The sequence below is a fragment of the Otolemur garnettii genome, unplaced genomic scaffold (assembly GCF_000181295.1).
Source record: "Otolemur garnettii isolate 467f Iridium unplaced genomic scaffold, OtoGar3 scaffold00021, whole genome shotgun sequence".
NCBI lineage: Eukaryota > Metazoa > Chordata > Mammalia > Primates > Galagidae > Otolemur > Otolemur garnettii.
The window spans coordinates 20,877,365-20,890,642 of record NW_003852416.1 but is presented as its reverse complement, the minus strand read 5'-3'; the positions used below and the strand labels follow the sequence as shown (position 1 = coordinate 20,890,642).

The 13,278-nt window shown below is 37.4% G+C and overlaps 1 protein-coding gene across 1 annotated transcript in view; it reads left to right on the top strand.

The window, feature by feature from the left end:
• The window catches only part of CUTC (cutC copper transporter), a 28,086-nt gene extending 17,462 nt beyond the window's left edge, over positions 1–10,624 (top strand). The window contains exons 6-9 of the mRNA XM_003787271.3: positions 1,239–1,372; positions 5,210–5,237; positions 9,261–9,366; positions 10,152–10,624. Of these exons, the coding sequence (XP_003787319.1) occupies positions 1,239–1,372; positions 5,210–5,237; positions 9,261–9,366; positions 10,152–10,266 (383 nt within the window). The 3' untranslated portion in view covers positions 10,267–10,624. The remainder of the gene's footprint in view (positions 1–1,238; positions 1,373–5,209; positions 5,238–9,260; positions 9,367–10,151) is intronic.
• Positions 10,625–13,278: the final 2,654 nt, after the last annotated feature.

Below are 13,278 nucleotides of genomic sequence, written 5' to 3'. Positions count from 1 at the left end.
AGCCATCATTGTTGTTTGGCAGGCCCGGGCTAGATTCGAACCCGCCACCTTAGGTGTATGTGGCTGGTGCCTTAGCCACTTGAGCCACAGGCGCCGAGCCAAGAGTTCTTTAGACTAGCTCAAAAGAAGAGATTGAAGAAATATTATATAACATTGATGTCAAGCTTTCTGATGAAGAGTTTGAAAATGTATGGAATTTTGCATTAAAAAATATCACAGAGAAGTTTGTATTGAGAACATTAGAAATATTGTAGATAAGCTACAGCATGCAGACCAGATCAAATGTAAAACATCTATGTGATATTTTTAGAGTTCATTTATTCAGACAAAAGAATTGTTAAATCTGTGTTTATCTAAAATGTTCTATTCATTCTGGTTTTATGTATTATATTAGAATTCAGCAATCACTTTGGTAGGATTCATATGCCTATATGTATTGCTAATAAATTAGATTTTGGATTTTAAAATTTATTGTTCTCCCTGCCTTAATGGAAATGAATTGTTGAAATGAATCTACCTTTAGTTCAATAAAAGCACTCCAGAACTTGGGGGAAAAAAAGGAAAATTCTCTGTTGTAGGTTTAATTGCCTACATACATTAAAGTGTAAAATGAAGGGGCCTATCTCAGAGGACCATTAGCACCTAATCCATGGTAAGTTAGAACTTCTCTATTATGACACAGCGCTGAAAACCAAAGCAGAAGTGTTTTTCTGTTTTGAGGTTCTGGTGCCACTTTCTTCTCTGAGGATTCTGAGAAGGAGAGAAGTAGGATGAAATTGAAACTTCATTTACTCTGTTGAAAACCACTGTCCTCATGCTATGAACTCTGCATTTGTGGGACAAATGGATTAGTACAAATTAGTCAATAGTGAGAATGTGAGCCAAGGCTTTTGCTAGAACTGGTGAGTATGCCGTCTCATTCTATACAGTCTGGTTTGTATGAAGCCTCAGAGCAGTTTCCCACATTTGACTCACTGCCTATCACATGTGCAGTTAGTCATATGTGAGTGCTACCTGTGCAAATTTATTTAGTGATTTTCTTTAAATAAAATCTTAGGTAAATTTATTTTAAAGAGTCTATGCATTAATTTCTAGATGCCAGTGGATTAATAGTCTGACTTGAAAAATTCCTCAAGCTAAGTCCAGCACATCATTATATTTATACTACAGTTTGGAAAACACTGTGTTAGAGGATGTCTGTTCAAAATTCAAATTCAAATTAGTTTGATTTATTTCAGCCTTTGACATGGTTCAAGATCCAATGGCAGCTCTAGAGACTCTCTTAACCTTGGGATTTGAACGAGTATTGACCAGTGGATGTGACAGTTCAGCACTAGAAGGGCTACCCCTAATAAAGCGACTCATTGATCAGGTACTCACAATTTCTTTTCTTTCTTCCTAAGACTCTTTTGTGGTTACTCCTGGCATTTTGTTGTTCAGCTGGGTTGTGAAACTAAATATTACTATAATAGTGAATTTTCATAATTCTTATTTCTTTCACTTGAGCTTTTCTTTTTCTAAATCATTTTTTAGGGCTGCTATAGCAAAGTAAATATGAACGTTTTTAATGACCAAAGTCTTTTAGGATATAATTATGTATAGGCAGTGCCTGAGGGTCTGACCTAATTTGGATAACCAGAGCAAATTTTACCATTCTCTGCCATTAGCATTGCAGTTTTAAGCCACATCTCTTCATTGTTAACCCAGGCACACTCAGGGGAGCCCATAATCCCATATAAAACTGAGGTAATTGTCATCTAAAGGTAAATTCCAAAATTAAAATTATATTTTTATTTCACTGCTTCCCATCTATCAGCATATTTCAATATTTTTTTTCCTTTATGAGTTCTCCGGATGAGCTAGCATCAGTAGACAAAGGATGGCTTTACAATTGTGGTATGTCTGTGTTTTTCTAATGCCAGTCCAGAGGAATTATAAGTTAGTGAGTACAGACTTTGAGATGAGAGAGAGTTTTGTGTTTGACACTTGCCGTGTGATGTTGAGTATGTTACTAACTCATTAAGCCTCTGTTTTCTCATGAAAACAGCTGAGTTTAATACTTCCTTTATAGATTTTCTCAGAGGATTATAGAGATAAGAATATAAGAGCCTTAGCACAGTACTTGGTATATGGTAGGGTTTTTAAATTTTTTTTTGCAGTTTTTTTGGCCAGGGCCAGGTTTGAACCCACCACCTCTGGTATATGGGGCTGGCACCCTACTCCTTTGAGCCACAGGCACTACCCAGTATATAGTAGGTTTTAATACATGTTACTTTCTATAATTATTACTGCTTATTATGGATAATATGATTTAGTGTTCCTATGCCAACATCTGCTTATTTTCACTCTCTGTAGCTATAAAAATAATTTTCAGAAATTTCTCTTGGCCGGGCACAGTGGCTCACACCTATAATCCTAGCATTCTGGTTGGCCAAGGCAGGTAGATTGCCTGAGCTCACAGGTTCAAGACAAGCCAGAGCAGAGCAAGACTCCATCTCTAAAATTAGCCAACTGTTGTGCAGGCATCTGTAGTCCCAGCTGCTTGGGAGGCTGAGGCAAGAGAATCACTTGAGTCCAAAAGTTTGAGGTTGCTGTGAGCTATGACACCGTGGCACTATATTGGGGCAAGAAAGTAAGACTCTGTCCCCCCCCCCAAAAAAAATTTCTTTTGATGATCTGATGTGACTTTACTACTTTGGAGCTTATCGATTTGACAAGTATTTATGAAATATAAGGTGCAGGACATTTGTACCATGGTAGTGACCACAGGGTGGGAATAAATGTGTGTATATGTATAGTCATTGCCCTTCCACTGTAGTGCACAGCAGGTACTTTTTTTTTTTGAGAAAGAGTCTTATTCTGTCTCCCAGACTAGAGTGCAGTGGTATCATCATAGCTCACTGCAACCTCAAACTCCTGGCCTGCAATCCTGCCTTAGCCTTCCAGAGTGCTAGGATTACAAGCACGAACCATGGATCCTGGCGTTAGAGTACTATTTTTAAAAGGTGCTGTGGAAGTATATTAGAGTGAAATTAACCCCAAATTTGAGGGATGGAGGGTGACAATACTATTAGGGAAAGTTTCCCAGAAGAAAAGATGTCTAAACTACAATGTCTTACTTATTTCAAGGATTATTGGGGAGTTATCCATGTAAAATTGGGGGTTAATGCAGTGGAGGAACTGTTCCATGCAGAAGAAATAGTATATGCAAAAGCCTGGAAACAAAAGCTAGCATGTCTAAGATAATGAAGAATGATCAGAATGTTGAATATGGAGAGAAGAATGCTATCTAGAGCATTGAAAAATCTTGTTAAAGGGCTTGTGTTTTATCTTTGGTGCAATGGGGAGGCTTGAGACATTTTAAAATAGAAGATTTGGTGAATCAGATTTTCAACTTAAAAAGGTTACTCACTAAGGAGTAGAGAATAATTGCCATCATCATGTATTTCAGTTCAAAATGTGTGTCACCATGTGCTTTTTGCGTGTTTATCATTGGTTGGCAAAAGAAGCTGGACTAAATACTCTCATCCTCTAATTTTACTTCTTGAAGTAACCTAGCAGTATAAAGTGGTGATTAAAGCACAGGCTTTGGGATTAGACTGGTCTGTTTAAATCCTGGTTTTGCCTTTTATCATATGAACACTAACCTAGGGCAAATTATATAATCATACTAAACCTCAGTTTTATTTTATTTTATTTTATTTTATTCATTTTTTGAGACAGAGCCTCACCATGTCGCCCTTGGTAGAGTGCCATGGCGTCACAGCTCACAGCACCCTCAAACTCTTAGGCTCAAGGCTCGGCACCTGTGGCTCAAGCGGCTAAGGCGCCAGCCACATACACCTAAGGTGGCAGGTTCGAATCCCCAGCTCGGGCCCGCCAAACAACAATGATGGCTGCAACCAAAAAAAATGGCCAGGCGTTGTGGTGGGCGCCTGTAGTCCCAGCTACTTGGGAGGCTGAGGCAGGAGACTCGCTTGAGCCCAGGAGTTAGAGGTTGCTGTGAGCTGTGATGCGATGCAGCTTGAGGCTCTGTCTCAAAAAAAAAAAAAAAAAAAACTCTTGGGCTCAAGCAGTTCTCTTGCCTCAGCCTCCCAAGTAGCTAGGATTACAGGAGCCCGCCACGACGCCCAGCTATTTTTTGTTGCAGTTGTCAATGTTGTTTAGCTGGCCCGGGCCAGGTTCGAACCCGCCAGCCTCAGTGTATATGGCTGGGCGCTATAACCACTGTGCTTTGGGCACCAAGCCAAACCTCAGTTTCCTTATCTGCAAAGTTAGGCTAATAATAGTGCTTACTTCCTGGAATAGCTGTGCCAGATTACTTCAGATAATAGTACAATGTCTGGCACTTATTAAGGGCTTTACATTGTTAAATCACTTTGATAGCCTTAGGTAAGCAAATACTTATAAATAATCCTTTATGGAAGGCCAGAAAAGTAATAGAATTTTTTTTTTGTTTTTTGTTTTTGCAGTTTTTTGGCCATGGCTGGACTTGAACTCAGTAGGGCAGCGCCCTACTCCTTGAGCCACAGGCACTGCCTTAGAATTTGTTTATTTAAAAATATTATTTGTCGGCTCAGCACCTATACCTCAGGCGCTAGGGCACCAGCCACATACACTGGAGCTGGTGGGTTTGAACCCAGCCTGGGCCTGCCAAAACAACAATAACAATTACAACAAAAAATAACCAGGCATCGTGGCAGGTACCTGTAGTCCCAGCTACTCAGGAGGCTAAGGCAAGAGAATTGCTTAAGTCCAAGAGTTGGAAGTTGCTGTGAGCTTGTGACGCAATGGCACTCTACCAAGGGGGGCATAGTGAGACTCTGTCTCCAAAAAAAAAAAAATACATATATATATGTATGTATTATTTGTCTGTGTTTTTGAAAGCCTTTACTTGGAATAATTAAATGTGACATTTTTCCCACCTAAAATACTGCAGCTTTCTAGATAGTAAATGCTTTCTTTTACAGATGCTTTGCTTTAGCCCATTTCAGACTATCAAATATCCTTTCTGGTTAGAAAGTTGCTATGTTAAATACCTTACTTGTCTGAGATCCCAAAGAAATAGAGAAGGTCTATGGAAAATGAGACATTAAAAGTAATTTTAAAAATTTAGTATACTTTGACTCATGTTTCTATTCTCACTGCCTAATTATCCCATTCAAAAGAAAGATATTACAATTTACATGTTTTTTTTTTCTTTTTTCAGGCAAAAGGCAGAATTGTGGTAATGCCAGGTATTTATTTATTTATCCATTTGTTAGCATTAAAACTGAACTGTAGCAGAGGAAGACCAAAGGAAACTGGAAAATGTGGGAGAAAGTGTTAGTACCTAACACATTAGTACAGTATTCAGAGAGAAGAATGTGTAGTTTTATTAAAATGTTTCACATTAGGAGATCATGCTGAAATTTAAAAATTTTGATAAGGAGGAAACTGTTCTCACAGGAATTAGCTCAGAGGGGAGCAAACAAGGAAATAGATTGAAATTGCAGTTTCTCGGTGTTTCCTCTCCCGTGGTATAGAATATTACGCATTTGGATGTTTAACTCTGGTGAGATACATCAAGTTTGATGCTCCTGTAGTGTGTGATCCTGGCTGTTAGCAGAGTGTAAACAAATGTTCAGGCAGCATGCCTGAAGAAATTAAATACTCTCTCAGTTCCCGAAAAATCTCTGATCACCAAATTCTTTACTATAGCTGAATAATTTGATATTATTATATTCTCCTGATAATAACCATAAGATCAGTTAGGTATAATGGCTTGTTAAAAATGAACAGATGGGGCTTGGTGCCAGTAGCTCAAGTGACTAAGGCGCCAGCTGCATACACCTGAGCTGATGGGTTCGAATCCAGCCCAGGCATGCCAAACAACAATGATGGCTGCAACCAAAAAATAGCCAGGCATTATGGAAGGTGCCTGTGGTCCCAGCTACTTGGCAGGCCAAGGCAGGAGACTCGCTTGAGCCCAGGAGTTGGAGGTTGCTGTGAGCTGTGATGCCACGGCACTCTACCCAGGGGGACAGCTTGAGGCTCTGTCTCAAAAAATAAATAAATAAATAAATAAATAAACTGATGGGACACTTTTTAAAGACAGTCTCATTTGTTGCCCTCAGTAGAGTGCTATGGCATCACAGCTCAAGCAACCTCCAACTCCTGGGCTTAGGCAATTCTCTTGCCTCAGCCTACCCAGTAGCTGGGACTACAGGGGCCTGCCACAACACCCGGCTATTTTTTTGTTGCAGTTTAGCCAGGGCTAGGTTCGAACCTGCCACCCTTGGTGGCACCCCAGGGCTGGCACCCTACCCACTGAACCACAGGTACTGCCCTATACTGAGGTATTTTAAAGTTAAATTAAAAGCATCATGACATTTTTATTCATCTTTTTTAAAAAAGGACATTTTACTGTAACCACAATACTATTATCACACCTACGAAAATAAATTCCCTCATACTATATGATAGTCAATACTCACCTTTCTTCTGTTGTCCCCAGAATAGTTTTTAATAGCTTGATATGTTTAAAGTAGGATCCAATCCAGGAACATTGCTTTTTCTTTTTTTTAATGAGATGGAGGTTTGACCATGTCTCTATCCTCCAGCTCTTGGCCTCAAGCAATCCTTTCCCCTCCTGCCTCACTGGTTCTATAGGAACATGCGCCCTTGCCTAGCTAATATAATTTTCTTTTTTTGGTAAAGACAAGGTCTTGCTATGTTGCCCAGTTGATCTTGAACTCCTAGCCTCAAGCAATCTTTCTGCCTTGGCCCCCCAGATTGCTGGGATTACAGGCATGAGCCAACACACCTAGCCATTTATCTTGCTTTTTTTTTTTAATTGCATTTAAAAGTTTGGACCACTTACCCTGTAAAATTTCTTGCTTTCTGCATTTATCAGATTGTTTCCTTTTGTTATTGTTTAGCTTGTTTCTCTGGCCTCTGGATTTCATATAAACTGGTAGTTTCTCTAGTCTCTGGATTTTATATAAACTGATATTTAAGAAAGTTTTGATCTGTAGCATGTCCCTGAAACATGAGCTTATAGAAAATATATATTATCTGTCAAATTGGGACCCTTTTTAGATTTACGAAGAGTATTAAAGAGACTTGCTGAATCTGGTGCCTTTCTATTTAAGACTAAATGTATATAGTCTTGATAACTAATACCCTAGACTTAGGCAGTTGTTAACATTAAGAATACATTTGCTGGCCAGGTGCTCATGCCTGTAATCCTAGCACTTTGGGAGGCCAAGGCAGGTGGATTGCCTGAGGTCATGAATTCGAGATTAGCCTGAACAAGAGCAAGACCCCGTCTCTACGAAAAAAAAAAATATTTGGGAGGCTAAAGCAAGAGGATTGCTTGAGCCCAAGAGATTGAGGATGCTATAAGCTATAATGCCATGGCACTCTACTAGGGGCAAGAAAAGAAAAAGAATACTTTTGCTTAATATGCAATTATTAAGTTACCTTCCATGTGGGGGGCATTATTTGCGATGCACAGTTACACGAGAAACTACTTTCTGAAGAAGCTGATAATCTTGTGACCTATGAGGATGTTATATACAAAAATATTTGTGATTAATTTAAGAAACCTTATTAAGCAAATGCTAATTATATGCCAATTTTAATTATGTATGCTAATTATATGATAAATGTCAAAACAGAAATGAAGTAATCATTTTGCTTGAGGATCTCACAGAATAGATTTATAAATCAAATTATTACAATTTCATGTAAATAAGTACCAGTATGTAAAAACTCTTGGGTAAGTCAATCTGAGTGCCTAAGACATATTTATCATCAGGAAATATAAAGATAAATAAAACATAGTAGTTGCCCTCTAGGAACTTTCCTAATGAAACTTACAACATATTTAGGCTCTGGTTTATTTAACTGGAAAGAGAACAATATTGAACTGGTTGCTCTCTGGAGCCCCTTTTAATCACAGAGCTGTCTTAGTCTGTGTTTGGAAAATATATTACTCAGGTACTAAAGTTGCTAATAACTGAGCAATGTGTGTTTCAGTGGCCAGATGTTTTCTTATTTGTTAGAAGGAAATAATGTATTTGTCTCTTAATTCTTACAGTAAGCTCACAAGGTAGGCAATATTATCCCTTTTATTAGTAAAAACATTGAGATCAGTGGATTTAAATCATTTATCTAAGATCACACAGTTATGGAGAGCTACAGGTAAAGCCAAGATTCTAATGTAATAGCTTCTTAGCCTGTTTTTTCTACTTTTTTTCTTTCCTTTTTTTTTTTTTTTTTTTTTTGAGATGGATTCTCACTCTGTCACTCTGGGTAGAGTGCCATGACATCATAGCTCATAGCAACCGCAAACTCTTGGGTTCAAGCAATCCTCTTGCACAGCTTTCTGAGTAGCTGGGACTATAGGGGCCTGCCACAACACCCAGCTAGTTTTTTTCTATTTTACTTCTTAAGGCTAAGTGATTTACTGTACCACTAAGGAAAAAAAGTCAAGTTAATGAGTGTGAAAGAGTTTGTAAAGACAGGTTATTTTAGCAAGTTGAATAGCTTTAGGTGCAAAATACATATTTAATGTCATTAAAAATATTAAATGCATCCTATATATTAGAGACAAAGATAAAAGGTTGAGTAAACTAATTTCATATTTGAAAGATTTTCATCAAAACAAATGTCATCATAAAGTACTTGGTTGTATAGTTTTAATAAAGTAGAATCAGATTCTTCTATGAAATGAAACAAAAAGTTGATGTTGTGACTAATAATCTATATGACACCGTGTCTTATTCCTATTTCCAATGAAGTCAGTGTACTCTTCAAATCCTGCGCTAGAGACAGAACTTTTAACACATCTCTGAAGTTGTGCCTTTGTAGATTCTTTCTCACCTTGTCCTTACCTTTTGTTTTAATTTGATTTTGCTTTAATTGAGGGGAAAGCGGGGATGGAGCACTCAATGATTTTCCATGCCCCAGAGCAATTTTTTTAGATTTAAAGTGACTAATGTATAGCATTGTTATACATATATTTAGTATAGACAAATGGATTCTATCATATAGGTTCTGTGACTTCAATAGTTCTTCTCCAAAGTCTGTAGTCTATGTCTTTTATCACTTTTCTAATCTTGTTCTAGCTTAGTAGGGAGAGAGTAATTCTTGAATTAATGAGAATTTTCAGAATGGAAATTGCAGGTGAAGCAAACAGTCATTATTCATTATATTTTATGCAAAATTCTATTACTTAATTCTAACACTTAATGTATTATTTATCTTTCCAATAGCGGGTGGCATAACAGACAGAAATCTACAAAGGATCCTTGAAGGTTCAGGTGCTACTGAATTCCACTGTTCTGCTCGGTCTGCTAGGGACTCGGGGATGAAGTTTCGGTAAAAATGTACTCTTTGATTCAAATAAGAAAGGATGAGATTAATCTTTACTTTCCCATATAGGAAAATCTTAGTTGATGACATGATTAATGAATGGAATGTTGTGATTACTATGTAAGTATTATAGTCATTTTTGGAGTTGAAAAACATTTCTAACATGGTTCTCATGCCTTCAAAAAGCAGGCTCTCCTGAACTTGAGTGAACCTTTGTTATCACTAAGTAAGGTATTGATGAACTTAGACCAGTTAATAATAAACTGGCTAAATTTCAAATGAGTCAGATATGCACATGTGCCCATTTACCTAGGATTTCCTTTAGCAGAGTTAATAGCCATGGAGTAAGCATGGAAGAGTCGTGGCCATTTTTCTCTTGCCTACCTTTAATATGTAGTCTTCTCTCACTTTTCTTCTCAGTTTTCAGTTATTTTGAAATTTTATCACTGTTAAAGACTTGTGACTACTATGGGGTTTTTTAATACTTGAGAAGACTCTTGTAATTTAATAATAGTTGAATGTTTCTATTTATAAAAGTTGGGGAAAAGGCAATGTAAAAGGAGCAAGAACTTTCAAACTTAATTTTCCAGCTGTAAAGGTGAGTATACTGTCTGGTGGATTCAGCTACTGAATGTTTCAAGTAATAATGAAAATTATGGAATATAGTAGTCTAAGGTCTTTGATATACCCTTGTTCTTAAGCCATGAAATAGCCTGTAAAATAAAGTTCCAGCAAGAGGGCTTATTTAATAACTTATATAATCACCTGTTCCCTTATTATTTCTATTGCAGAAATTCATCTGTTGCCATGGGAGCCTCACTTTGTAACTCAGAATATTCTCTAAAGGTAACAGATGTGACCAAAGTAAGGACTTTGAATGCTATTGCAAAGAACATCCTTGTTTAGCCAGACTTCTCTGAGAGATATGGATATCACAGGATGAAGGTAGAAGTATAATCTACAATTCTCTGTGAAGCTTTAACCTTCTCTGGCCAGGACAATCACAATCTTTAAGTTTTACGTGGCCATAGAGAATGTTTCCAGGAAAAGAAAGAACTTGAAACACAGATATAATCACTTTCTTTGCTTACTTTTACTAATCATTGCCACCATCATCGTGGTTAAATCTGGCCTGTGCCTCTTCTAAAGACAGAAGTTTAGCCTATTTTCAGTGGAATTAATTCATAAACTGGGAAGATTCATCTGCAAGGTGTGAATTCAGTATTTTGCTTTTTCATTTGTAAAATAAAAATTTCCAGTCTATGGTATTGTCTCATTCATGCACAGAATATAGTCTTTGGCCAACTATGAAAGGACAGATATATTGTTTTCTCCTTTATTTTCTCTTTTCATTATGTACTCATTGAATATATTACCCTGGACAAGGTAGGGGTACAGAGTAAAATGATACAGCATAAAAATGCCAGATTTGGGAAGTAGAATATAAAATTTCCTAGACCTAAGGCCAGGCATAGTGGCTCATGCCTATAATCCTAGCACTCTGGAGGCTGAGGCAGCTGGATCTCCTGAGCTCAGGAGTTTAAAACCCAGCCTAAGCAAGAGTGAGACCCTGTCTCTACCAAAAATAGAAAATTTAGCCAGATATGGTAGTAGGCTCCTGTAGCCCCAGCTACTTGGGATGCTGAGGCAAGAGGAAGTCCTGGGCCCAAGAATTTGAGGTTGCTATGAGCTATGACTCCGTGGCACTCTATGCAGGGTGACAGGCTGAGACTCGGTCTCAAAAAATAAAATAAAATAAAATTTCCTAGACCTGTAAAGGGAGAAGTGATCTCTGGTGTTCACCAGGTTTCTTCTACTTCTATAAGCCCAGAGAAATAGGGTAACTGTGAAACCCATCTGACAATGTACAAAGACCTATAGTAAAAACCGAGGAGGTTAGGTAAGTTATCGAAGTAGCTGAACACTCAGGAGGAAAGAAGGAAAGCTGCTCTTCATTTGTTTTCAAAGCAGATTCATTTGAAGCAAAGTGAATCAACAGTTATCGTAAGTCAAATGTATAAGCACTTAGACCAGCGGTTCTCAACCTGTGGGTTGCAGCCCACAGGAACTGTATATAAAGGGCCGCAGCATTAGGAAGATTGAGATCCACTGACTTAGACCTTCTGCTTAGGAAAGTTTTTCTAATATGTTACCCTGAAACAAATTTATCAATAAATCCCAAAGATTTAGTATAAATAGTATACATATTTGCTTTCCTTTTTACTTTCTTAAAACAACAAATAAAATGCAGGCAAAGGACACGAAACACAACTGGAGGCTAACTTAGGAACTTAACGCTGACAATAAAAAAATCTAAAAAACTATGTTGGTTAGTGCTCACAGCAACCTCAAATTCCTAGGTTTAAGAGATTCTCGTGCCTCAGCCTCCTGAGTAGCTGGGACTATAGCTACTACACCATGCCCGGCTAGTTTTTTCAATTTTTTAGTAGAGTTGGGGGTCTCACTGTTCCTCAGGCCAGTCTCAAACTCCTGAGCTCAAGCAATCCACCCACTGTGGGTTCCCAGAAAGCTAGGATTATAGGTGTGAGCCACTGTGCTTAGCCTGGGTTCTACTTTTCAAGTAAGGTCAAACAACAGTTATACTGGCTCAGCACCTGTAGCTCAGTGGTTAGGGCACCAGCCACAGGCACCAAGGCAGTCAGGTTCAAACATGGCAAACAACGACAACAACAAAAATAGCTGGACATTGTGGCAGGTGCCTGTAGTCCCAGCCACTTGAGAGGCTGAGGCAAGAGAATCACTGTCTCTGGTGGAAAAAAAAACCGTGCAAGAACTGCAAGAGTTTACTTTTTACTGAGATACTCAATTTACTGAAGAGATAACTGCTAAAGTAGAGATAATTAGCGTCACACAGTATTTTAAACAGATACTTGGAACACTTGATCTGTCTGCATTAGCAACAGAAGGTGGCTACACAATTATTAAATACAGTATGTACTACAATTAATTGTATGCAGTTATGACTTTTTTTTGAGATGGAATCTCTGTCACCTAGGCTGAAGTGCAGTGGCACATAGTTCCCTAATTATGACTTAATATTTCATTATTGCTACTGTTTATATTTCTCTTGGATGCAAATGGTGGCTTCTGTGGTCTGTAAGTATGTGTGTTAAGTTTTGATAAATTTTAACTTTTTATAACAGATTCATGTGTATTTTCTGATAGACTTGATAAGACTTGTATCTACATATATTTTATGCATTCATTACATACCTTTTTCTTAATTTTTTTGATATTTCTAGGTCACATTGTTTGTCTGCAAATGTTTTCTACTTGTTGCAATTCTCCAAAAATTTTCTAACATTTATTTTAAAAAATCCACATACAAGTGGACATAACCAGTTCAAACCTGTTGTTCAAGGATCAACTTTATCAGCATCATCTTTCCCCATTTAATTTAATCTCTCATACAGTAAATAGTCAGTGGTGCAAAGGATAAAAAAATAAAATAAATTTAGAATGAAGAGTCCAAATAAGAAAAGAGTTTACTGTAAAGCAGATAAATTACAGCTATATTGTGATGGACTGTGCATAATATCAGGTTAAGGAATGTATATTTAATTTAATAGGTGGTTAAGAGCCATTAAAGGAACATTTTGTTTGGGGAAGATTAATATGAAGCATTCAAGATGAGGAAATTATTTACTAAGCTATTCCAAAACATAAGGCAGACTTTACTGGTGAATTCTATGAAACAAAGAATTAACACCAATCTGTTTTAAATTCTTCCAAAAAATAAGAGAAAAGGGAATACTTTCCAACTCACTTTATGAGCTAGTATTTCCTGTTGCCAAGATAAGACAAGAAAACTACAGACTGATATCCTTTATGAATACAGTTGCAAAACTCTCAGGAAAATACTAGTAAACCGTCCAACAACATAAAAGAGATGATATG